Below are 27972 nucleotides of genomic sequence, written 5' to 3'. Positions count from 1 at the left end.
ATTTGAGTCTGAAAGCTCCTTTGATTCCTTAATAAATCTTTATTTTTGTTTGCAGACTTTGAACCATTTTTTATTATGGTCATCTAATGAAGGAAGAGATAGCAATGTCTGCCTAAAGACTGGGCTTACAGACAAATCAGCGGCACGTATCGGGGATCGGTTAGACTGTTGTCAAAACAACCGGCATGAGCATAAAGATCCTCTATGAAACGATCACTTGTTGCATAGTTGTAAATTCCTTTATATGCTGTTTTATTGTGAACTAAACATCTAATTTGAACACCACAAAAAATGCTGAGACAATATGTAAAAAATCAGTCTGAATGTATTGAAATTGTTATAATTATCCAAAATTTTAACAGCGATATGAAGCAGAACAAAAGTGTTTTCTAGAATCGGCTTAACGGTTAAAAGTCTCCAACAGGGTGATGGGTGTGAGCTGCAGCAGCGATGAGAAGCTATTTAGGAATTAAACCTGGTGACTGCAGACCAGCCGGTGTGAAGTCGGATCCACTCAAAGTAGTGTGCAACCTGCCAGGAGGAGAAGAAACCAGATTCACCTTGGTCTCCATGCTATTTATAAACTCCTAGGCAAAGAAAAGGGGGCATTACCTGTGTGTAAACTCCTGGGAACCCCTGCTGCCCACATCTCTCTCCCCAGCTGACGATGCCCCACAGGTAGGACACCCCGAGCTCATCCTCACACACCAGAGGCCCGCCGCTGTCGCCCTGACACGAGTCCACGCTGCCCTCCAAGTCGCCTGCACACAAACCAAACCAGCTCACGCCTTTAACACCACATCACAGCTGCTGGCTCCGGTGGCACTTGCCGGCACTCACCTGCACACATCATCCCTGGTTTAAAGCGATCCCCATAGGCAGATTCACAGCCGGAGATGAGCGACACGTTGGCCCACAGCAGCACCTGAGCAGACCTCCCATCTGTGCAAAACAATCATAAACAAAAACCAATAAATCAGACTTCACAGACTTAGTCTGTTTGGGGTTCAGCTCAGCATGTATGTTCTTTATTAAAAGAAAGCCTTCAAAACTTCATCATGGATTTACCTTATTGTCAGCTAGATTTTTGTTTTAACGAAATAAACCCTTTAATTTGCTTTATGTTGGCTGTGTTTTCTCCTACAGCTCTAATTGGATGAAAGTGCTACAAAGGTTTACTGGGTCAGCATTGTAAAATCAGCTATAAACTCAGATATTCAAACCACAAGTGAGTTTTTTCCAGTTGCTTCCTTCTGCGATACTTATGGAAGCAAATCATTACCTATTTAAAATGAAAAAGCATTTCCAGAAATGCTTTTTCATTTAAAGAATGCAGAATTGAATTTTGAACAAATAATTTTGAAGATTATTTGTTTTTTTATTAAAATTTGACCCAGAAGAATGTCACATATCATTTATACAATTTTCTTTTTAATTACTGGGATTTTATAATCATTGTGCTCAGTAATAAGGTTACTACTAGCAATAAAATCAGCATATTATTTCTCTCTGGGGCTGCAACTAACGATTATTTTGCATTTTAACAAATCTGTTTATTTATTCGATGAATTGATTAGTAATTGAATAGCCAAATGTTTTTTAAAGAATATTTTTTTTTATTAAATTAGAACACTTCAGGAGGATGGAGCATATTGACAAACACTTTTTTTTTGTTTTGATTGTAAATGCAAAATGTTTATTTAATGCTTTGTTTTTGGTATAATTCCTGCTCTAAGTGGGTCGCTCTGTCAGGTTAAGGCATGTTTTAGAGTCTCTACACTCCAGTTAACGATTAATCGATTACTAAATTAGTTGACGATTATTCCAATATTCGATTAATCGGATTGTTTCAGCCCTACTTCTCTCTAGTTTATACTTTGAATGCGATGTGTACAATTATATTAACCGCTGATTAAAAAATGTTAAATGCATCAAAAAGACAAATACAAGTATATATGTGTAGTAATTACTCTGCTTTAAGCCTGTGGCAGCCATATTAAATATAGTATGGTTGGGATTGGTGAGGAAGTTATGACTTTCCAAATCAGAATTCTAACTTCAGTGGATGTTCGAGTCACACCATAAAGCTGATTACTCTGACCTAAGGTCACCATCTTCCTTGTGAGGTCATTTCCTCAGAAATGCAGATATCTGATGGCTTTACTCTGTACCTTTTCACATTAAATCATTAAAGGGTCAAAGCTGCTGCGTTTGGATCTAAATAGGCACCAAATGGGCTGTTTTTACTTCCTATTTCCAGCTCATTGGATAAAGTCAACTTCAAGCATTGACTAACAAGTTAATGTCTGTGGAAACAATGTTAGACACTAAATGAAAACATGACCCTCAATCCAAATATTACAAACTGTAGCTCCTAGCTCCTATCAAAAGTAAGAGCAGTATCATGGTTAGGAGAGAAACGTTATTACCTGATGAAAAGGAACAAAAAACAAAGTTACGCACACTTATTGAATAGCTGAAGCTCTATAGTAAAAGCCAAAAGATATGCAGGTGTGTACATCAGATGTGTCACACACAGAACATGGGAAGAAATACAGGTGCTGGTCATAAAATTAGAATATCATGAAAAAGTAGATTGATTTCAGTAATTCCATTTAAAAAGTGAAACTTGTATATTATATTCATACATTACATACAAACTCATATATTTCAGATGTTTATTTTGTTTAATTTTGATGATTACAAATGACAACAAATGAAAATCTCAAATTCATCATATCAGAAAATTAGAATATTGTGAAAAGGTTCAAAATTGATGGCCCCTGGTGCCACACTCTAATCAGCTAATTAACTCAAACCACCTGCAAAAGCCTTTAAATGGTCTTTCAGTCTAGTTCTATAGGCTACACAATCATGGGGAAGACTGCTGACTTGACAGTTGTCCAAAAGACGACCATCGACACCTTGCACAAGGAGGGCAAGACACAAAAGGTCATCGCTAAAGAGGCTGGCTGTTCACAGAGCTCAGTGTCCAAGCACATTAATAGAGAGGCGAAGGGAAGGAAAAGATGTGGTCGAAAAAAGTGTACAAGCAAGAGAGATAACCGCACCCTGGAGAGGATTGTGAAACAAAACCCCTTCAAAAATGTGGGGGAGATTCACAAAGAGTAGACTGCAGCTGGAGTGAGTGCTTCAAGAACCACCACACACAGACGTATGAAAGACATGGGTTTCTGCTGTCGCATTCCTTGTGTCAAGCCACTCTTGAACCACAGACAGCGTCAGAAGCGTCTTGCCTGGGCTAAAGAGAAACAGGACTGGACTGCTGGTGAGTGGTCCAAAGTCATGTTCTCTGATGAAAGTAAATTTTGCATTTCCTTTGGAAATCAAGGTCCCAGAGTCTGGAGGAAAAGAATAGAGGCACTTCATCCACGTTGCTTGAAGTCCAGTGTAAAGTTTCCACAGTCAGTGATGGTTTGGGGTGCCATGTCATCTGCTGGTGTTGGTCCATTGTGTTTTCTGAGGTCCAGGGTCAACGCAGCCACATACCAGGAAGTTTTAGAGCACTTCATGCTTCCTGCAGCTGACCAACTTTTTGGAGATGCAGATTTCATTTTCCAACAGGACTTGGCACCTGCACACAGTGCCAAAGCTACCAGTAACTGGTTGAAGGACCATGGTATCCCTGTTCTTAATTGGCCAGCAAACTCTCCTGACCTTAACCCCATAGAAAATCTATGGGGTATTGTGAAGAAGAAGATGCAATACACCAGACCCAACAATTCAGAAGAGCTAAAAGCCACTATTAGAGCAACCTGGGCTATCATAACACCTGAGCAGTGCCACAGACTGATCGACTCCATGCCACGCCGCATTGCTGCAGTAATACAGGCCAAAGGAGGCCCAACTAAATACTGAGTGCTGTACATGCTCATACTTTTCATGTTCATACTTTTCAGTTGGCCAACATTTCTATAAATCCTTTGTTTTTATTGGTCTTCAGTAATATTCTAATTTTCTGATATGATGAATTTGAGATTTTCATTTGTTGTCATTTGTAATCATCAAAATTAAACAAAATAAACATCTGAAATATATGAGTTTGTATGTAATGTATGAATATAATATACAAGTTTCACTTTTTAAATGGAATTACTGAAATCAATCTACTTTTTCATGATATTCTAATTTTATGACCAGCACCTGTATGTTGAACTCTCTGAGGTGGGCGGTGCCTATAAGTCCTGCCATGCAAATGATTGTGGGAATCCGTAGCTCCTAAGCAGTGGATAGGAATGCTGGGCGGACCCTATTGCGAATAACATATTGATAGAAAGAATCAGGCTTCTTTTTCCTACCTCCTTCATTATACCAAAAAGGACTCCAACTGAATTCATTAAATCAGTAAGAACGCTTTAGCCAAAGCGGCGGTGCATCAGGGGTCGCCATCAGGTCAGCTGACAGCTTTGCCACGACCGGGACAACACAGTCTTTCTTGCACCCCCTTTACACTTTTCCCTGGAAATCTTTCATAAAACTTTCTGTGTTTTATGTTGGGTATTTTCAACCCATCTATTGAATTTAGTGGACTAGTTGATCTTTTCTCTACTTCATAGGAGAACAGCAAGAATGGCCGGCAAAGTATGGCCTTTTTTGACCTGCTGTATATCAGCGAGGCCCTAACGTGTTTTCCCTTCCATTGTGGGAGGTGGAACAGGTTAGATACTTTGGGAATTCTCTGCCCTCTGAATCTGCTAGCAGTTCATTTGCCGTCTCTGAGAAAGACTTCCTTTTAAACGTACAACATTCAATCAAACAGAATCAGTCGTTGTTGTTGGCCACAGCGCAGAATCATTGAAATTAACGGCGTGATCCGTCTCTGAGCCACTATGTCAGACTTTCTGATCCGGCAGCAAGCCCCTCCACCTGCACTGTCTCTCGGTAGGAACGGCTCTCTGTCTCCTCCTCAAACACACGCTCCACCGGCCCCCCCGACACCTGCGACACCCGTCCCTCCCTGTCGGATGGCCGTGGTCGCCATGATAAGTGCTTTCCGAACAGTGCTGGAAGGAGCCGGGATTAGGAAGCAGGATGCTTTCCATGGACCTGAACTCCTTTCCTGCCCTGGATAACATTCTTACTGTTGGCCTCACGAAAGGAGAGAAAACTTTGAAGTCCGACGGAGCCTGATTTTATTTAGGTGGGACTACGTGTTTCCAAGAGGTTTCATGTTTCTTTTTTTTTTTTTTTTTAAGTCTTACATAAACGTATTGCCCCTTACTGGTTTGCCATGTGTATTGACAATTTTTTGAGGGAGTTGAGGTAAAAAAATAAATAAAAATGCTTTTCTTAACTCGGTAAAGATCCTGCTACTCTGTGTTTCTTTTCCTATGAACACTGGAGACATTTTTTTTCTTCCCTCAATGGTAATGCTCATACCTGCTGTGCGACCCCACCCTGAGATGCTGCAGGTGTGGTTGGGCTGGAACAGTTGAGTGGTCCAGGGGACGCACACGGCTCTGACAGCCGGGTTGTCCTCCAGGCATTCCTCTTTGAATGGAAGCTTCTCCAGCTTTACTAGAGCAATGTCGTTTTCATATGTGGCAGGCACGTAGCTGCAGGACGTCCAAACAGAGAGAGTCAGTAAAAATGAAGGTTTACCATAATGTGTAACTGTCCTCAGAATCTGTGCTTAGCTGGACTCATACTTTGGGTGGATGCGGATGTCCTCCACAGGAACAATGTCCGTCGTTCCTTGAGCTCTAAATTTCTTCCACAGAGAAAACTTGACTTTAAATGCGGAGGGATTCTGCCTGGTAAAGAAATGTCAGAGGTAAAAAAACAACTTAATACTTTAAGAAACAATAATATAACCCCTGCATACATCAAAATAACACCTGGAATGAGATGGACTGTCAGTAAAACATTAGACATTGAGAAGTTTCTTTACTGAAATTCCCTACAGTATACTCTGAGCTACCTGACACAGTGAGCAGCTGTGAGGACCCAGCAGCCTCCAATGTAAGCTCCTCCACAGTCAATCCTCCGGTTCTCCTCCAGAGCCACCTGCCACTGGATCTGAGTCTGCAGAACAGCAGGGAGACGGACTGTCAGGTTTCACAAACATCAGGTGGATTCACAGTCATTTTCAAGAGATGCTTCGAAACTCCTGACATCAAACTTTTGACCTTTGCATTAAGAATGTGCTTTCATTTCAGCCCTAAAACAGTATCTAATAAACTATGACTATATGCATTTTTGAAAGGTTAAGATAACAGCATGGATGCTTGATAAAAGGACTAACTTATAATCATCCATAGTGGAAGGCAACAGCGACTGATAATAAGGTTTTAGAATATAAGGTAAATGTAAGTAGGTGGGTCGGGGGTTAGAGAGAATGGCGAGTGCTACTCACTGAGCAAAAATTTGTTGAAAGGACTGCATGATTTACGTCCAAACTAAGTCTACATTTGGCTGAAAAGTGAAAGGTGAAAAGCCGAAATTTTCAGTTCCTTGAAGAAAATATTATCATTGGACTAAATTGGGACAAAATCCGACCGACGAAAGAACCCAGTTTTTAACAAGGTTAGAGGTAGAGGTTAGTATTATCTTCAGTACAGTGGAGCTAAGCTTTGGTTAAAGGCAGGCCTTTGGTAAGAGAATCTAAGCTTCATTTACAATTTTACTTAAAGTGTTGGAAATTTATTTTTTTATTTATTTGTACATAATGCGTTTGCATGTTATTTTGCATGCGGCCAAAAAACATCAGTGCTCCAGCTACATATTAATCAATTAATCCTATTTAGGCCTGTTCTGTCAGTGCCATGGACCCTAATGACTGAGAATTTACACAGGCGTGATATAATAAATGATTTTTCAGGTTGGTATTCAGCACTCGAAGTGCATCAAAGCTTAATTGGGTTATTCTTCACATAAACTCGCCTATGCAACTTGAGAGGGTCGTATCCTTTGCTGATTCTGTCTTGCGGCCCACAGAGCTTCTTTACAGCACTCTAAGATCCCCTTGTATTCTGCCCGAAATAATTCATGCTATGTGTATGGCTTCTCTGAAGATAAGACCTTGTACATTTAAAACTTAGATGTGATAGTGAGCGTTACTGACCGGATTCGCCGGGATTCCTCCCACCACTCTCTTCCTACGGCTGGTCCGTCCTCGCACATCCGTTTCTGTGTCATCCACTATGTCTCTGTTGGGGATCCCACAGAAGAGCTTGGCCTCCAGATGCTCTCTGTTGGCTCGGGTTTCTGGAAGATTGTTGAAAAAGATAATTGGATTAAAGTTATAGTGGTTACACTGAATAATAAAACTTTCTTCACCCAATTTGACTCCCCTCACACTAGCCAACACCATCAGACCGCTGCTGCAGAGGGGGCAGCTGGAGGAAGTTGGAGTGGACAAATATCTTGCTGCCTGGACCATCAACTACCTCACTAAATGCTCTCAGTACGTGCCGCTGCATGGCTGTTGGTAAGAGGTGGCAATCTGCATCACTGGGACCCCCCCAGGACACCGTTCTGTCTTCATTCCTCTTCACCCTCTACACCTCGGACTTCACCTACAAAGCAGATAGCTGCCATTTCCAGAGGTGCTCGGATGACCCCCCCATTGTGGGCTGTGTTTCTGAGAGGAACGAGCTGGAGTACTGGTCGTTCATCGTGAACTTTGTGGACTGGTGTGAGAAGAACCACCTATGTCTTAACAGTAAAACCAAAGAGATGGTGATTGACTTCAGGAAAAGATCCCCACCTCATTCCCCCGTGAACATCCAGTGACAGGACGTAGAAACTGTGGAGTTTCAAATAGCTGGGTGTTCACTTTAATAATAAACTGGACTGGACTCATAACACCGACGCCCCATAGAAGAAGGGCCAGAGTCGCCTCCAACTCCTGAGATCCTTTGGAGTGAGTAGGCCCCTGCTTCAAACCTTCTATGGCTCTGTGGTGGCATCAGCCCTCCTCTATGCTGCCGTCTGCGGGGCCCCTGGCAGCGCAGAGCGGGACAGAAAGAGATTAAGCTAACTGGTGAGAAAGGCTGTTTCTGTCCCAGGCTGCACTCTGGACTCAGTGGAGGAAGTGGCTGAGAGGAGGGTGCTGTCCAGGCTTACATCCATCATGGAGAACACCCTTTCACCCTTTGCACCAGACTGTAGAGGACCTAAGCAGCTCTTTTAGTAAAAGACTTTTACACCCTGTTAGTGAAAAGAAGCGCTACCAGAGGTCTTTCATCCCTGCTGCCATCAGACTCTACAATCGACACTACAACGGCAATAACTTTTAGCATGTCTAATGTGCAATTACTATTTCATACCCTGTGCAATAACCTGTGCAATAAATATATATATATATATATAAATACTCATCTATATAAATACCCATTTAATACCCAGTGCAATAACCCTGTATAATAATCCTGCTATATAAGAAACTTCAGCTGCTATGTATATTGTGTATATACACATTTTATATACTGTATATATCCCCCATGCACATTTTGGCACCTTCTTTTTTTGACTATCGAGCCGATGTAACGAGTAAATTTTTCCACTGTGAGATCAATAAAGCTAATCAATCAATCAATCGATCAATCAATCAATTAATCGACCAATCAATCAATCTATCTATCAATCAATCGATCAATCAATTAATTAATCAAACTGTACAAACAACAACAAAATGAACTAACCAAAATGTTAAAAACAGGTCAACATAAACAACACGAAAATGATGGCAGACAAAAGAAATCCAAAAAAAGCTCAATCACTAAATGACTATAACCAAGATTAAAAAATGTAAAATGCAAAAAAAAAGAAGCAAAAAAAAAGAGAAAAGAAAACTAATGCAAAAAAACTTCCTTGTTCAGATCAAGTAAAAAGTAATAAAGTCAGCAACATGGACAGAGTCTCTGTCCTCAATTATTAGAAAGGGTTTAGGTGCTGTTTTAATGATCACTCCATCATAAATAACCATTAATTGCAATACAGAAAAAAAACATTCAGATAACCAGTAGAGAGCAGATGCCTCCTGGCTCTTTACTGAGTTTAGTATTTTATTTAGCTTTTGTTTTCCGTGTAATTGTTTTTCCTTATTCAATATTCGAGAGAAGATGTTGATTTCCTTTCTCCTCTTTAAGGTGGGTTATTACCCTCATTAAAAGTTAACTAACTACTCTTTTTATACATATAATGAGTCGAACGATGGACATAGATGCAGGTTTTCCCCAAGTTTCCTACTTGAGCCTACCTGAGATATCTAGCCACTCTCCAGACCTAAACCCAATAGGGAATCTTTGGAGGGAGGTTTGCAGTGTGTGCAAACCTGGTGAAAAACTAGTTAGACCTACTTAGAAAGGCTACTATGCCAAATATTAACATTGATTTTCTCATATAATCAATTCTTATTTGCAGCAGTATCATACAAATACATAGTTTGAAAATGATTGATTTTGATTTCTGATATTTTTTTCTAGATTATGTCTCTCACAGTGGACATGCTCCTACTATGACAACAACAGTGCTCACTGGAACATTCAGAAGTTTAGAAATCCTTCTGTATCCAATGCCATCATTATGACTTGCAACAGTAAGGCTGTAACGGTCTTAAGAAATCTCTTTACTTTTACCCATTATTAGGAGTTTTTTTGTGTGATACCAGAGACACCTTTTTATAGGCCATCATTTGGGATTGAACCAGCTGATTTTAAATTGCACTTACAATGGGCAGGATTGCTTTCTAACTACTGAGATATTTCAGCTGCTGTCTTGGCTTTCCATGCCTTTTTGCACCTCCCTTTTGCATGTTCAATATTTTCCCCTGTGCCATTCCATATCATTAATCATAACTTAATTGCTGGATATCTATGTTTGATTTCTTTGTATGTGTGGATTGATACAGACATGTGGAGGAAATGTCAGGTCAATAGCACCTCTAGAAATATAGTTACTGAGAATATATATATATCTTATCTATTTGCTGTGTGTCTGTATGGTGAGGGCTACTTGGCTTTGGCTTTCTAATAAACTTATTGCATCATCCTTTTTTTGTCTTAGACAAAGGTAAAGAAGTTCTACCTCATATTTACTAGCGCTGCAGTTACGTACCATTTTTACGAGAGATATACTCTGAAAAAAGAAAGGAGATATCAAAACATGATTTCAAACTTTCATTAAAAAAACTTAAAATTTTCTTTAAAAAACAACATTTACAATCATATGCAAACTTGTTTATTACGGTACCTGAGGGGCTTTGTTGTGAGGTTGCTTTATCTGACGCTGCTGCACCTGAAGTGAACAGAAAAACATTTAGACATTTAGCCACCTGATAGATTGAGTTTTTTTTTTTAAGATTTCACTGATTTCTGTGCTAATAAAAATTGTAAAATAATCTAATATCAAAACTCATAAGCCAATGTTAAGCAATAATTTATTGACTTTGAGTCACTTTACTTAATAATAATTTAGCTTTAAGTTAGCCTTTACCAGAACTTAGTTAACTTAGTTACCAGAACTGAAACAAAAACTGACTGATTATTAACAAATATTGATATATTGACAAAAGCAGGACATCTATTTGTCTTTGACCACTTTGTATGAACACTATGTGTAAATTAGCTGTAGCACAGCCAACTAAATTAACTAAATAAAAAAATAAATAAAACAAAACAAAGAAGCTCCAAAGATTTCAAAATTTTTTAACAAATAAAATCTAATACAATATCCAACACATGTAAGAAGAAAATCACAGAGGAAACTCCCAGCTTTGTCCAACATCTCAAGTATGATGAAGAATGGTAGGTGGTGCTTTTGTTTTGCTACAATGAGATAGCCAAGTTTAGCTAACCTGTTAGCACATTTTCAGCCGCACAACATGTGTTGATGATAAAGATTTAAAACCAAATATCCATCCATCCATCCATCCATCCATCCATCCATCCATCCATCCATCCATCCATCCATCCATCCATCCATCCATCCATCCATCCATCCATCCATCCATCCATCCATCCATCCATGTGTTAACCAACACAGCACCACAACATCCAAAGGCTTAATGAACTCTGGGTGAATGTCATCTACCCCTGGGGCCCTGCCACAGAGGAGCTTTTTAACCACCACAGTGACCTCAGTCCTATGTTTAGCTTCCTAAATGAAAAGACGTGCTGACGAGATTAAGGAGGTCTTCAAAGTACTCTGACCGCCGATCCACAACATCCATAGTCATGGTTGGGAGCACACAATCCTCAATATAAACAGTGTTTGTGCTGTACTGCTTTCACCTTCTTAGAAAATTGCCTCAAAACCATATCGAATTCTTTTTCCATGGCCTATACGAACACCCAGGTTTTTGCCTCACAGACCGCAGGGAGTTTCCATGCCACTTGGACAGCCGGTACCTATTAGCTCATTCTGGGGTCCAATAGCCTGGTGAGACATGCTGGGAGGATGTCCCACTTATGTCCACCAGCAGGTTTGAGGGTTGCAGCTGCAACATGCACCAGCAACCTTACAGCAAGCTCTGATGAGTTGCCTTAACAATGGAGGTGCAGAACATGGCCCACTTGGATTCAGTGTCCCTCACCTTCTCAAGAACGTGCCTGAGGTTTTCCTAGAGGTGGGAGTTTTACCTCTACAGAGCAGTAGAGTCTACCAGATGTTTGAAGTAGACCCTCAGAATATGTTTGTGCCTAACAGGTTTGGCCGGTATCTTTCCAAACCATCGAAGCCAGCTCCTCCTCTCTCTTCTTTAGAGTGAGAGAGTGTTCAATCCCTCTCTTAAGGAGGCTCGTCAAGAGCCAGAGCTGTGTGTCAAAATTAATCTGACCATTTCTTGCCGGATCCTCTCAACATCACCCACCAGCTCAGGCTCCTTCCCCACCATAGAGGTGACATTCCATTCATTGAGACTCGACTCTAACATGATTGCTTGAAACTTGACCTGGAATTTGAAGACAGAGACTTTTGACCGACTTGAGAATTAAGAGACAATGACATGGTACCACTTCTGTCTAGCACCCCTTGTGGCTAAAAGGTTCACAGTGTTGCTTTAAAATAAACTGCTCTATTCATTTGATGATTTTGGTTTCTTACTGAATGCAGTCAAATGTTTCTGTGATTCATCTGCACCATCAAGACAGTCAATCTGTTTGTCACCAACTGCTTCTTTGTGCAAACAAATCCCTGTCTTGCAGCGGAAAGCCCCATTCCTGCATTCTGAAAAACACAAGGATATACAGGGTAACCTTGAACATGTATACTTCTTTAGCTTCAACTAAATAAAACAGGTTTCTTGGTTTTTGGTCTTACTTTTGCAGCACATCTCATCACTGCGGTCGCCGCAGTCATCCACTCCGTCACATGTCTGGTTGAGGGAGATGCATTTCTGGTTTGCACAGGTGAAGCCACATTCTGCAATGTGAAAAACCACAGGGAGCAGAGCCCGTGACACAGGTAGCTCTCTACATGGCTGCTTGTTGCATAAAACTTCTTGAAACTTAATAATAAGCTAGTTCGGGTGCAAAACATGTTTAGCAAATTTTGTAGTTGCAATCTTATGCTGTTTCCAGATAATTCTAAATAACCAGTTGCACATTATTAGCTTTAAAATTCATACTTGTCATATTCCACTTATCAAGGAATGGGTCATGAGAATTCCCAGGCTTTCATTTCCCCAGACACCTCCTCCAGCACCCCTGGGGGAATCAAAAGGTGTTTCATGGCAAGTTGAGAGACATAATCCCTCCAGGGTGTTCTGGGCCATCCTTTGGACCTCTACCAGCTGGGATATGTCTGAAACACCTCATTAGGGAGGCATCCAAGGGCATCCAGAAAAGATGTCCTATATTTTAACCATTTACTGGATGGTTTGGCTCCTCAACCTATCTTTAAATGAATGCTCGACTACCTTGTAAAAGGAGATAATTTCAGCCACTTTATCCGGAATCTTGTTTTTTTTGGTCATTACCCATATTTCAAGACCATAGACGAAAAAAAAGCATTGCCTTTTTAACTTATCTCTCCACAATAACATACTCCAGCATTTGGACAACAAGCTTCTCAAGAGCGATGGAAAAAAGAAAAATTTCAAGGTCAGGGATGCACTTTATATGTTAGATTTCCTCAAGAATCATCTGTCGGATTGTTTAGAATACAATTAGTTCTGTGTTTCATAAAGGGAGACAATTGCCCCATTTAGCACTGCATGAAAAGTGGGATTTTCGTCAATATGCGGCACTGTAGATTGTCGTGGAACTTCAGGTTAGCGGCAGTTTACGGCAATTTGCAAGCTTCACCGAAAACTCCCATAAATTGTCAGAAATTGACGTGGGCTTTCTTAGGCAGTGTTCCCCCCATGCCTCCCCCCAATGGAATTCTAGGGGAGGCTTTAACATGTAAATGAAAATGCTGTGAGCTATACAAATGCAAAAGGTAAGAAAATCTCTGATACAAAGAGATCAGGCTCAGTATAGACTCTCATTTTTGCTTGAATTGATTTATTTAATTAAAGTATAGAGACCAAAACAGTACTTTAGCTGACATAGCAATACATTTAGAGCAGTAATTATTTTTTTAAAAATTTGCATTTAAGAGAAAAAATAAAATGTTGTCTGTCAATATGCTCAATTCACAATTACTTAAGTGGAAAAGTTTCAAGAAATTAGTCTGAGATGATTCACTTCATAACATGGCGCATTATCCTGCTGGAAGTAGCCATCAGAAGATTGGTACACTGTGGTCATAAGGACATAAGGTCAGCAACAATGCTGAGGTAGGCTGCCTCATTTATTTGATGCTAAATTGGTATTAAGTGGCCCAACGTGTGGCAATAAATATCCCCCAAATAGATGGTACAAAGAGATCAGGCTCAGTATAGCCTAATTATAGACTCTTACATTTTAGCTTGAATTTATTTATTTAATTAAAGTACGCTAGATTACTGTGTATGCAAATGTTATGTAAAAAAATACACAAAATAATGTATTTCAAAAATTTGTTTTAATCAGAATCAGTTGGTAAAATGTGCATTCCATGCAAACAACATTAGAATCAGAATGAGGGGTCTGCAGAGATCACAGTCTCCTAGAGCTCAACTACTGTGCATAGTGGCATGACTACCGTGACTTTTTCTTTGGTCTTACTTAAATGCACAGAGGATGTATTAACTGATGGCATCATAGTAACTCATAGTAACTAAAGTTATTGAAGCTCATCAACTAAGGGGTCTAAGAAAGCATTGATATGTAGTGATGGCTCTTTTGGTCCAGGTATGAGTCCAACGAGAATCATATTTTCTTCCTTTTTTTTTATTTTTTATTTTTAATTTTATTTTTATTTTTTACAGTGTCCTGTCTGGCAAGGTGGCAATAAGAATAATTGTCTTGATGCCAAAAGGAGCCCAACAGATTTTACTTTCACAAGTGTAGCGGTATGGCAATTGCAATTATTATAATTATGCAGGGAGTTTTACAGTTCATATGGACACTGCAATGTAAGTAGAGCAGAAAAACAGAAGAAGAAAAAGGAAAAAGAAAAAAAGGACAAAAGATGAAAGAAAGAGGAGATAGGAAGGAGACAATGACAAAACATTTTCAGTCTGCTTCATCACCTGTAACGAGATGAAAAAAAGAACAGCACAACCAAAAGACACGGTACGAGATATACAATAAAGCAACACCTTGAAACTATCGCTGAAGTAATATTATTAAGTCTGACATGTACTCTGTGTTACCTGAAGATATGAATGTGGGGTTTCTGTTTGGAAGTGAATCTCTAAGTACCTGAAGCCTAGCACCTGTAGTTATTTGTGAGGGTGAACTTGTGCATGTAAAGTTTTAACCATAGAAAAAATGCTCAATAGTGGTTGTGGAGAGCCGGAGAGGCACACCCCCCAGAGCACTGAGTCCAGCGCCGGGAGACCCAAAGCCCCAGGCGCCCAAAGGGACCCCAGAAGCGAAGGCACCAAGGAGGGGCCAGCCCCGGAAATCAGACCCCCACCAAGGGAGGAGGAGAGACAGCCACGAAGAAGCCCCCCAGCCACCGCCATGCCGGCGCCCCGGGGAGCCGCAGGGACGAGTCCGCGGGCCCCGCCGGCAGCCGGCCACCCTGAAGTAGAGCTGGGCACCGAACACCGGCCCCCCCACGGCACCGACCGAAACGCCCCAGCCCCACAGAGCACCGAAACACGCCCCGCCCCCCGGCGACCGGCCGCAACACCCACCGCGACCGCCCCACCCAGGAAAAACACACAGGCGGCCCCGCCTCCCGCCGGGGCCCACGTGCATCCGCCGCATGGCCCCCGGCCGCGAGCGCCGCGGGGCCCCCCCAAAACGCCCCCCCGGCCCAAAGCGCAGCCCCACCCCACCAAGACTTACGCCAACAGCGGGCAACGCAACACACCGCGCACAGAATCAACCCAAGAGCAGAAAAGCCGCCCGGCGCAAAACCGCAAGAAGAGCAGACCGCAGCCGGCGCAACCCCCCCCCCCCAGCAGCCCGAGGGGCAGCACAAAACCAGAGCGGAGCGAACCACGCCGCTCCCCCACCGGACGAAGCCAAAGCAGCACAGCCACGTCCCAGGCCCGGCGCCCGCCTGCCCCCCCGAGAAAACAGACATGCCAAACCCCCCCCCCCAAAAAAAAAAAAAAAAAAAAAAAGGAGCCCCCACAATGCGACAGTGGACACCAGACACCGACCCGCCCGCAACCGCTCCCCCCCACCGAGGAAGAAAAAGAAAAAATAAATAAGTAAAGAAATTTATTATTTAATAAATAAATAATTACAATTAAAATAAATATGCAGGAGGAGAAATGCGAGCAGAAACACCGGAGCCCAAAACAGGACCCAAGACTCGCACCCCACCATGCCGTGCAGCTCCCCTCCCCCCCGAACCGATACCACAGAACCGGCATAGGAAAAAACACCGCCCAGGAACCGGCATCGTAGCGAAGGCACCGGCACCGACACCGAAAATCCCCGAACAACACCCAGCCCCACCCCGAAGTGGATCCAGTCCCGGGCCCCAGGGATCCGAGCCCCCAATCATGCCTTCCCTCCCTAGTGCCCCCACTCGTACCACAGAGAAAAAAACCCAAAATTAAATAAAAAATAATAATAATAATAAATAAAGAAAATAACAACGCGGACACACATTCACACATAACACTCACATCCAATAATACCAGGACCAAAAACCCGGTGACACCGGTGGTTGGTCCCGGGACTATCGGATGACCCAATAAGTGAACCTAAAATCCGGATGTGGGGGGAGGGGAGCGGCGACACCGCCACACCAACCCATCTCATTCCTGCTTCAAGCCCGGCCCCCCACCCCGCACACGGACCGGACCACCCCCAGCAAGAGCCCCTCCCAAATGTTTCTGTGATTCATCTGCACCCCTCCCACCCATCCCGCGCCTGCCACCAAACCAGAACTGCCCCCCCCCGGAAAAAAAAACAAAACGCTTCAACCAGGCACTTCATGCCCCTCCATCCAACCTTCTTTGGGGAGAGCAGAGGTGACAGCCCCGCCACCGGCAGGCCACCTAGGCCCCGCAGCCGGCCCCAGCCAAAACCACGGACCAGGTGGCTTGCTCTTCCTCCAGGCCCCAGACTCCGGGCGGCAGCCGGAGAACAGGGGTGTGAGAAGACCCCGATCCTCCCTGCGCCCGCTCGAATGTGGTGTTGTTGCGTGTTGCTCTCAGATGCAATTAAAACTGGGAGTACCGAGAGGGGGTTTCCGGCTTAAGCTTTTCTTAAAAACACAAGATTAATAAATAGAATTTAATAAATGTAGAGAAAATGTTGCTACACACACGTGTACAGTAGGTGGCGGTATGCACCTAAAAGTTACTTGCAATCCGCCATTAATGAAAAGAAGAAGAAGAAGAAGAAGGATTTTGCTGGTACGTGATCCATGGCTGGACGACGTCCCCCGTTCAACTCGCCTTCAACTCCTTTTGGACGCGATGGTGACAACTGTGCGGGAGAGACGAACTCAAAGAAGAGAAGCTAGCGGTAAATATATGTTTGATTACTGCCTGCTCAGCTAAAAGCAGCCTAGCCTTAAGCTACGGCTAATAGCAGCCTAGCCTAAAGCTACGGCTAATAGCAGCCTAGACTAAAGCTACTGCTAATAGCAGCCTAGCCTAAAGCTACGGCTAATGGTAGCCTTGCAAGAACAAGCTTTATTAAAGTGTATTTTTTGTGATTCATAGGAAGCAGTACGCCGTCTTCACAACTCGGAGGCTAATTGCAGGTGCTATGAACCGGAGCAAGGGTAAGATTTAAAGAATATGCTTTCATTCTGCGGTAAAAGGAAATGGATACGGATAGATACCGATCATAGCTGTACATTTTGTTTTCACAGACTTCCCTCGCCTCACAATGAGGCGGTGACCTCCTATTTGCTCGGAGCCATATCAGCAAGTCCAGATTTGCACGATGTTGATAAAGACGACATTGTTTTAATGTTTTCTCCTTCCTTGTTACTGTGACTTGCGTTTGATTTTTTATTCATACCACTCTCATTTAATTGTTTTCCAGCTGCCTGTAAGACGTATTTTGAGACGGTACGCAGGAGCTTCAGATATACACAGCCAGCCAACACGTTGCGTGCGGAGGCTGCCAAGCATTCTGCTCGGAGTCGGGCTAGAAGAAAGAGGGTAAGACTTTATTTGGTGACTATTTTTCAGGTGCATTGATAGATGTGTTGTGTCCATACGCAGTGCGCTGATTCATTGTTTTTTTTCAGCTGCTGAAAGCGAGGCAGAGTGTGCTAGCAGATGAGGAAGTGGAACTCTGGAAGTCCGCCACCGCCGACCTCATGTCCGACGAAGAAGATGGCGTCATTAGCGGTGTCTCTGGATGGATTGTACGGTCGCCGCCATTTCGTAGGCCGGATCTCACTGAACTCTGTGTTAAGCTGCGGTCCCGGTTAGAAGCGATGCCGAAGTACAGGGCCACGCACAGTAGGCGTCTGCACATCGGACCTGCCTCGGAGGGAATGCTGCCAGTTACCTCCAACCCCGAGGAAGCAAACGGACCGTTCACGGACTTGTAATTTTTAGATACGCATGTGTTTGGATACGCGTTGTATATAGTTGTGTGTTTTAATAAAGCTCTTTCTTTGCATAAACAGCTTCTTGCAAATGTTCATTTCCTGTATAAATTCATTCATGTCCTTGATGGTAGCCTAATAATTGTGTAGTAGTGTAGGATAACATAAATACACAGCATATGAATGAATAAATATATGAATGAATAAATAAATTATATATATATATGTAAATTTATATGTAAATATATATGCCAACCAATCACGAGCGACTTTACTTGTTTAAAAAGAAGTGGTTCCGTCCAATACTCAGTAAGAAAATTAAAGCCTGGCGTGGCCACGTGTGGTTTTGCTGCCAATTACGAGCGATTTTACTTGTTTGAGAATAGTGGTTTCAGCCAATACTGAGTAGGTTATTCAAGCCAGACCTGGCCAGCTGCATTCATATGCTAATTAGGGCCATTAGTACAGCTGATCGCTCTCCACATACGTCAGAGTCCGTTTCCAACAATTTGTGGCGCGGACAAGAGCGGGTTGCAAATTGTCGGAAACTGACGAAAATCAGGGAGATCTGGGGGAGTTTACGGGGACGAAAATCTCACTTTTCATGCAGTGTAGACTATCCTCTCAAAACCGATCCTTGCCGAGTTCATACAGAGGGGGATCAGTTAACCGTGCCGAGCTTGGTTCCTTACAACCATTTACATACCGCTCTAGCATGGTCCTTACCTCCTAGTTACGATCTATGGTACTGCTGCTCTCTAGAGGTAAACAAGAAAATCAACATAAGCGGCACCCATATCATTCAGGAAGTTTTTGGAGTCATGAGAAGAAAGCAGCCTTTGGTGAATTTACTTGACAGTGTCGGCTTTTGGGAAGTGGATAGGACAAACTAATCAGGGTGTACAGAGGCAGGACACAATGACAGACGTTGAGGTTCATCACACTGCTAAGCAGAATCATCACAAGAAATCGTGTGGCACAGTAAGGAAGCTAGTATTTTTATGAATGTCTAAAATTTCATGATTATGGAGGCCGACTGTAAGGAGATGAAGCGGTCTGCTCATGCGCTCTTTGTTATCTGAGAACTGAGCCAGAACTGAACCATGCCAAGCCCAACTAATGAGCTTGTACCAGTTTTGTGCAGTTTGGTTGTGTCTGACACAGTCTGTTTCAGTTTGGCATACCATTTATACTCAACCGTTCTCTCGGTTACGGTGCTTGGATCTATATCAACACGGTTTCAAAAGGGTAGTGTCAATAAGCCTTTAGTCCAAGTAATCGGGCTCCTTCACAATTCCCCTCAAGAAATCTACCATTGGGAGATCAAAATGTCCTCCAAAAATACGTTCCTCCCACAGTCCAAGACTAGTTTATTGAGCAGTGGATTTTCCAGAGGGTTGGAGCACCCTGTCATTGGCTAAATTATGATCAAGACATTCTGGACCTCCGGCCAGGAAGCCGTAGAAGTTAATGGAGAGGCACTTATTGGGTAATAAAATTTAGGTGGTAAATGACATACAAATTCATCATGTTCCAATTCAAGACCTAAGAAGACAGGAATGGGTCAGTGTCAGCTAGGATTTGGTCCTGAGGTTCAGGTTTGGCACATCCATGATAATGACAGAAGATATAAGGAATCAATAACACTAGAAATCTGGACACTTTATAAGCATTTGAAATAATCAAGGAGTGTATTGGCTGTTAAAAAATATATTTTAGGAAGGAAGCAGGACCTATGTCATTTAGGACTTAATTGTGGATCCACTTCCGTCACCAATAGCCATATTTTTAGATTCCAGGACACAAAAAAGGGCGCTGCTTCGATGGTGAGGGATTCAGCCCCTTTCCTCAGCTATCTTACTAGGATGAAAGCTGGCTTTTGTAGCCCTGAAGAGTGAGTGCAACTAAGACGACTTAGCAAGCTGTGGATTATTTGAAATGCTCTAAGTGTTAAGGCTCTGTCTACATCTTTCTGTCTTTGCTTCAGTTTCCATCCACTCTATACCCATACTACTACAGCTGAAAGATGACCACATTGTTTACAGAGTGATCCTTTGAGTTTGAAGAAACTTAAACTCCTCAAGGACAAGAAGCAACCAAAGAGTCTCTTGGAAGAGCTAAGAGTACCAATTTTGGACACACAATGGCCAAGAAAGGTACCACCATTAGTGCCTTATTAGCAAACTGATACCATTGATGTAATGAAGGCAAGCCTTCAGGTGACCACATGCAGATTGGGCTCATGATTTCAGGATCTTCTCAGACTGACCTTCGGGTGGGTCTTTGTAACAGGTTGCTGCCGCGACCCTTCTGCCTGAAGAATTCACCTTATTGTAGATTTCACACTCAGCCAAAGAGGTCTCATAGCCTTGGCAATGGATGTTGACACAGTTGTTAGGGAGGTCTTTGTTATCAGTGTTGTTCACAAGGAAGTTGTAGTCCACAAAGTCTACAGATGCTGCCCCTCTGTTACAGTATGGAATTTCATTTAGTTTGTGTGTATTTTCCTTTAAAACAATACCAAAAAATGCACTTTATAGGTATAAGTGTATAATATTATCCTCACAGTGAATATTTGTGCTCCTTGCAGGCAACATTAGCAGCTGCCACATCCCACAACTCCTGACACACTAGTAAGTTCTCGCCACCTCCGTTGCCATCAGGAAGGAAGATCTTGATTACTCCTGTAGTACTGTCCAGGGAACTTTGGAACTTAGGAATGTTCTCTGGGTTCCAAATAAAAGAAAGTAAAATTTATAAATGCAAAAAAGAAACACAGAAATGTGTTTATGAGACAAAACCTTTGCACTCTTTTCCAAAGTGGGAAAATAGGAGTTTCGTTGTCCGGCACGAAACTGCCATTACCTGGGAAACAAATCAGCTTGTTTTTTCACAAAACATAATTAAATTATTCTTTTATTATCTGCTTGTCCCCGAAAAAATCAGTGTCTTTGCAAACAAATAAGGATCGTTCTGGTTTTACCTGGCAATAAGATGTGTAACTCCTGTGGTTTGTCCCACAAACTGGTTCCACACCTTCAGTCGGACACAAGTAGGGAGGTTTGCAGGAACAGTGTCCTTGAACGCATCGCTGCCATGGAGGGCAAAACATCAGGTCACATGATGCTCTAGTCAATCTGAGGAATATGAGTCATCATTCTTCTTTGATCAACTGATCTAGATTGATAGATCACCTGGGGCTATTAGCTCACCTTTCTTTGGCTGAACAACCTAGACTAGCAGTTTCGGTCTAATAAATCCACTAAACTTACCATACTACTGCAATCTTAAACAATAACATGAAGGACATTCAGAAAGCCATTTTTGAGGATTACAAAAACATTTAGATGAGTACTTGACTTACTTTTTGTCCAGACATTCTTGTGGGCCCAAAAACTCATCTGTTTTTGGTGCTTCAGTGGTTTTTGGGGCAGGTGTTGTGACCACTGGAAGCTTTGGTTTCTGCTTGTCCTGTTTAGGCTGTTCTAAGGCAGATGCCTGCTCTTTTTCTGGTGGACTCCCCTGAGGAAGAAGTTAAAATGGATTCATAAATCTGTATATCAAAATAGTTTATTATTTGTTGCAGCTTATGCAGTTTGCAGATGATGCCTGGTCTTACTAAAAATGGTCAAAAAGCCCTTATTAAATGTTTTTCTCAGCGATATCAGGTATACCTTAAAAATCATATTGATATAAGCAATAGAAGTTATAATCTGAAAGTTTTTCAATATAATTTTTCTACATTGAGGCCTTCTGAAAAAGTCACCTAAAGGTTATATTTCCCTTGAATTTGTTCAATAGGTTACTTTGTAATATGAGCAAGTTGTGGCAACTTCACAGTCTTTTAAAGTATATAATCAGAACAGCTTATTTTGTGTTGGTTTTCCTAAGAATGTATTCCTGGTTGATGGGACAGGTGTTGTAAATGAAACATTGCCCAGCTTGAATGAGCTCCCGTGTGTCGCTGAATGTGTGCATTGATGACTGAAAGACATCTTCTGCCTCCATCTATCTGTTTACTACAGTGTGTTGAATTCATGCTAATGTGGATTTAAAGACATTTCAACTATTAGAAAAAATTGCAGGGAGGAATATTAAAAAAAAAGTCTTATCAGCCAAAACTTTCACGACCCCCATTTATCACCTCCATGGATCCCCTAGGGGTCGCAGACCCCCTGTTGAAGACCTCCAACAACCTTGACGTACCATGACCACTCCCTTTCTCCCAGAGATCAAACAAAGAAGCCCACTTTGTTTCTCAATTGTTAAAATACTCTCTACTTAAACCATGTTGATCTATCCCTGATTTACCCTACACAAGCTCACCTCATTTTTCAGAGGATAATTTAAATGGGGCTACAGTTAGCGTGTTAAAAGTTTGGTTATGCTTTTTCAATCCTGCCCAATTTAATGATTGGACATCTGAACCTGCAATTCAAAATGAATTTCTTTTGGCACTTGTGTCCAAAGTGGAGATTGGGGGCCATTTGCAGCCCTTGGCAGATTTTGTGATGACCCTGACAATAATTCAAGAACCTGGTTCTGACAGTACACATTGAGGATGCAGATGGACGCTACTTTTTTTATATTCTCGGTCAACATTTTCACAAAAGAAAGCTTCTAGTAGCCTGGAAATTTCTCTTAGAACAGAAACCTTTACTTAAAAGCAGGCTTCAGTGTAGCCCAGACCCCCACCCAACTATATTTGGGTCTACAATGATATATAGATCACCTCCCTGCCTGCCAAAACATGACCACTAGATTAATTTATAGAGTATCTTGTATATTTAAATTAAAATTGAGCAATTAGGTATACAGTTACATAAGAAATATATTTACAAACTGGTTTTGCAACAACCTCAGCCGAACGGATGATCTTGGCCCTCATGGCAAAATTTTTGGACACCACTGAGTTAGGATTAGATAAACAGCCTACTGTTGCACTGCTGTTTTTGCTAATTATTTTAGGATTATCCAGATTCTGTTTTGCTGATAAGCCTGAATAAGAATGAAAAGGTCCAACTCACCGATTCAGAGCAAACGATGAGAAGAAAAAACAAGGGGAAAGAGTATGACTTCATCCTGACAGATGATGAGGACTGAACAAAAAAAATACAAAGGTGAGAAAAAAAATGTCCACAAGTGTGAAAAGCTGCAAATTCAGAAGCAGCTTTCTGTCTGATTGACTGAGCTTAAAGTCTGATATGTGCTCTGCTGGCTGATGTTGTCACCAGTCAATCATTAGCCTGTCTCATGAACAAACCAATGTGATCTACTTATTGATCCATCTGACTAACAGAGGGACTGTACATGTGGGAAACCCAGATTCTGTCAGCACAGAACTATAAATATGTGGGTGTAATTGCTGCTCGGAAGATTAACTCAGACCTGATCCGCACAGGGGATTTTTGAAGTTTCAAAGCTGCTTTTGTTTACGGCTTTGTGAACCTCTTTGTTTTGATGATGTTTTCGTTTTTTTTACCAATGCGCCTTACAAAACCTTAGTTAAGACTTAAGGGAACACAGACAGCAACCGATAACCACTTAAAAATTCACTGTAAATGTTTGATAAATTGAAAGGATTTGAGGAAACCAACTGCCTAAAACCATTTAATTTTATTAACTGCTTAACTAGTAAGTTGAAAAGAAAAATACGTTTAAGCACATTTATTTAAATTATTTTATCGATGGGACTTCATTGTGTTAACATTTTAATGGACGGTATTGTTCTGTGAATTTTAGATTAAGACCAGTAAGTTTCCTGTATTTACGTGTATCTTTTATTTATATATCACTAATACTTCAGTGCTGTGTTTTACACCATACCAGTTGTGGTAGGGCTGTGGTAGGGCTTGGCACATGGGTCAACTTATTAAGATAACATTTTCTCTTGTAGAGAAGTTCTATCAATCCCTAAGTGTGATAGAGCTGAATAATTCAATTCAGTTTATCTACATAGCGCTAATTCACAAGTGCTAATTCTACAGTGAAAAACAGGCCAAGCTCGGACATCTATAAACAAAGGTGTTGATGGCAGCAGCACAACTGATATTTCTCTCCAGGATGTAGTCACAGTCAAACAGGAACAGACCAGATGAAGCTACTATGAGGAAAAGCAGAGAGAGCAGAACGTTGGAGGTTTAACAAACTAATTCTGCTGAGGGAGAATAGAGATACAATCAAGCAGAATAATTAAAAAGGGTTCCCTATGTCCTCCAGCAGTCTAAGCCTATAGCAGCATAACTATAGAGATAGCTCGGGATAACCTGAACCACTCTAACTATAAGCTTTATCAAAAAGGAACGTTTTAAGCCTAGTCTTAAAAGTAGACAGGGTGTCTGCCTCATGGACTAAAACTGGTAGTTGGTTCCACAGGAGAGGAGCCTGATAACTAAAAGATCTGCCTCCCATTCTACTTTTAGAAATTCTGGGAACCACTAGTAAACCTGCAGATTGAGAGCAAAGTGCTCTGTTAGGAACATAAGGAACAATCAGATCTCTGATATCAGATGGAGCTTGGCCATTTAGGGCTTTATGTGTGAGAAGGAGGATTTTAAATTCTATTCTGGATTTAACAGGAAGCCAATAAAGAGAAGCCAGGATAGGAAAGATATGATCTCTCTTTTTCATTTTCATCAGAACTCTGGCTGCAGCATTTTGGATCAGCTGAAGGCTTTTAACTACAGTTTGTGGACTTCCTGATAGTAAAGAATTACAATAGTCCAGCCTAGAAGTAACAAATGCATGGACTAGTTTCTCAGCATCACCCCTGGACAGGATATTTCTAATTTGTGCAATATTCCTCAGATGAAAGAAGGAAATTCTAGAAACCTCTTTGATATTTGATTTAAATGACAGGACCTAATCAAAAATAACACCATGATTTTTTACTTTATTATCTTACTTTATAGATCAGTTTAATCCCATCCAAATGAAGAGACTGAATAATAAGGTATTTTTTTTCCAATACTCTGGTACAAATACTATGACTTCTGTTTTGTCTGCATTCATCTAACTGAACTCTGGGTTCAAAAAATGCATTAAACTGGTGGAAGTTTTTATTTCATATGGAAGATTTATCGTCTTGCAAGACAGATTCTGGTTCTTAATTAAAACAAGGTCAAAAGGAGGTCATGGAGTACAGAGATGTGCCTTCCTTTGTCAGGATGCAAACAAAAATGAGTTTTCTTCTTATTTTTTTGAATGTTCAGTCAAGTTTTACAGGCAAATAAACATCTGAAGCCATCATCATCAGTTCACTCTATACTAATTTTGCGGCAACAAAAAGACTGGAAATGTTTCTGTACAACTTGAGGACGACAAACAGAAAAATGGAAATGCAAACAGGTTAATGTCCAACAGTGAAGCGATAAGGACCGTTTCAAAATCCCTGAAATCCCTGAGCTGGGAAAAAGGGCAAGGTTTCAACTTGTTTTCTTTTAAAAGGAAATGAGAAACAGTTCAGCTGTTCAGATTTCTGAAGGACTGAAACTGCTTTTTGCAGACATTTGTCCTTTGTTCTCTAAAGTTTATAAATGTCTTTATTTTGAAAGGGGCTGAAACTGAGGGGAACTTTTTTTTCCACCCAATCTTGGCTGATAAACTGATTCTATTTCCATTTGTTTTAGTCTGAAGGAAAGTTTCTAAGTCCTACCAGTACTGGACCCAGAGGGTGGCATCGGGCTTCCATTATGGATCAAAAGGCTTCAACTAATTCAGTCCTGACATACGACAGTTAAAGATTTTGATGAATGCAATCTAAGGTGTTTCCCAGGTTTTCAAAAGGACATTCAGGGATTTTTAACTTTTACTGCAAATTAAAAAAACAAAAAAGCAAAATAGATTTTTCACTGTCTAAAAAAAGAATCCGACATAGAGATGTGATAGTGATTCAATTTGAAAAATATTCCTTTATCTTTAGCATATAGAACTGAATTTGTAGCTATCCTTAATGTCACAGTCTTGGTTCTGTTGTTTTTCTTTTGAGTATTCAGTTTTACTTTGCTCCATGTTTTCTAGTGTTATTGATTCATTTCTTATTTTGTTGTGTTTTCTGGTTATATTTTAGGTTTTCGAGTTTTTATTTGTTGCCCTCTGCTGCCCTCTTGTGTTCTAATTTTTCCCTAGCTCCTTTCCAGTCTGCTATATTCACACCTGCTCCCTATCTACTCGTTAGTCCTCTCTTTGTTCAGTCTCCCATAAATACACTCCTCAGTCCTGGTTCCTCGTCTACCTTCCTCCAACTCCGTCTCACTGGGTCTTCCTCATCATGATAGTTTTCCGCCTAAAGTCTCCATGCTTTCTGGTTTGTTTTAATTTTTTCATGCTTGATTTTTGGATTTATGGATTCCTGCCTCTGTGTTCTGCTAACTTTTCATTAAATCAACAAGAAACTCACCTCTGCCTCCCTGCCTCTGCATTTGGGTCCTCAAACCACAACCAAATCCTGACACTTAATTTATATCAGGTGTGTATTTTCAGGCAGAAATTGCTTTTAAAGCCTTTATGTCGGGTTCATAAAATGTAGGTTTTTGCAAAAGGAGAACTGAAATACACAATTATGGATACAATTTCTGCAGAAAGGAGAGACAGTTGAACCCCCGACTCAAAAACACTGTCTCCCACTGGACCTCCTCCGCAGAGCGTTTATTAACAGAACATGACACATGGTTTACAAACAGAGTATTGTTCTGACAGAACAATTGATCAGTTCATGAAGACAGAATGCTCCATCAGAGTGACAAGGTAGGATGGTCTCCTGACTGAATCATGACACAGGAGTGGAGCATCCCCTCGCACAAATGTTTTATAAGCACACATTAATTTTATAATCATCACTGAATAAACCTAACATTCCCTCCTCTTGTGCATATAAACATTAGCATGTAGCACTTCTAAAAAGATTTTTACTACACACATCATAAATGCATTGCAGATAGAGAATTCAGTAATCAAAGATCAATATGCAAAACAAAAATATGAAAACGATTAAAATGTAAAACTTAAGCAAAAATGTAAGATTTATTAAGAATGTAAAAAGCTTAAAAAATCTGTCCCTTCAGTAGGCAAAAACTATTTAAATCTTCAACTCATTCAGAGCGGTCCGTATGAGTACAAACATAACAGTCCGTTTTATTCAAACCTTCAGCAACGTGCTTGGAATGCTGCCACCACATATTGCCGCCGTAAGGATGACTTGCTGTGGATCCATCAAAAACCATTCTGGTTTTTCCTTTGTTTCTGGCGGTCAGTTTGAGTCTCTAAGAGCACCAGTCCAATGGTCACCATCAGGCAGCAGAGGCACTTTAGTTTTCCCATCTTCACCAGTCCCTCCAAGGAAGCAACCACTAACCAGGACGCTAAGGGATTGGGTTAGGTTGGTTTCTTCACCAGCGTTGAGATGAAAAGCTCTAAATTGCTTAACCCCTTTGTAGCTGGGCTTCACCACAGATCCCTACCTTAGTCGTGGGGTCCCTGTGAAGGTAACTGGGCTTCTTGCTGAGGAAAATCTTTAACCAGCTTACAATGACTCAGGTGGATCCAAGTGTCTCTCTCCTGGATCTTCACAGCGGTTGGAGTTGCTAGTTGCACAATGTAAGGTCCTTCACACCTAGGAGCTGCCCAATTTTCCCCTTGATGATTTTAATCAGCACACGGTCTCCAGGCTTTAGGCCTTCCTGTAGGGAAAACAAAAGGAGCTCTGGGCAGATTACATGTTCTTCGCAACATGTGAGACATGCTCTGCAAAACTTTTTAAAGTAGTGATTTAATCCTGCAGTTGGATTAAATACTTGTTGTACTATACTCATTATCCCTCCCGTTGAGACATAATAAACTCATGCCTCAAAATAGCCGCTGCTTTCAATCAGAATCAGAATCAGAAATACTTTAATAATCCCAGAGGGAAATTATTTTTGTTACACGCTTCAGTCAGGGGCGGAT

General features: G+C 41.4%; 1 protein-coding gene across 1 annotated transcript; it reads right to left on the bottom strand.

Moving 5' to 3' along the window:
* Positions 1–19: 19 nt before the first annotated feature.
* cfi (complement factor I) lies at positions 20–23224 on the bottom strand. Its single transcript, XM_038306104.1, has 18 exons — positions 23058–23224; positions 21395–21552; positions 21014–21167; positions 20832–20895; positions 20597–20756; positions 20300–20496; positions 12283–12384; positions 12074–12189; positions 11867–11887; positions 11570–11603; positions 10081–10101; positions 7085–7227; positions 5942–6045; positions 5670–5774; positions 5401–5576; positions 841–942; positions 613–761; positions 20–531 (listed from the first exon to the last, which is right to left on the bottom strand). Exons 1-18 carry the CDS (start codon positions 23109–23111, stop codon positions 463–465), a joined length of 1929 nt encoding a protein of 642 aa, XP_038162032.1. The 5' UTR covers positions 23112–23224; the 3' UTR covers positions 20–462.
* Between the last annotated feature and the right edge of the window lie 4748 nt (positions 23225–27972).

The sequence above is a fragment of the Cyprinodon tularosa genome, unplaced genomic scaffold (genome assembly GCF_016077235.1).
Source record: "Cyprinodon tularosa strain WSP-4 unplaced genomic scaffold, ASM1607723v1 ctg571, whole genome shotgun sequence".
Taxonomy (NCBI): domain Eukaryota; kingdom Metazoa; phylum Chordata; class Actinopteri; order Cyprinodontiformes; family Cyprinodontidae; genus Cyprinodon; species Cyprinodon tularosa.
The sequence above is the reverse complement of the archived record's forward strand: the minus strand, read 5'-3'. Positions and strand labels throughout refer to the sequence as shown.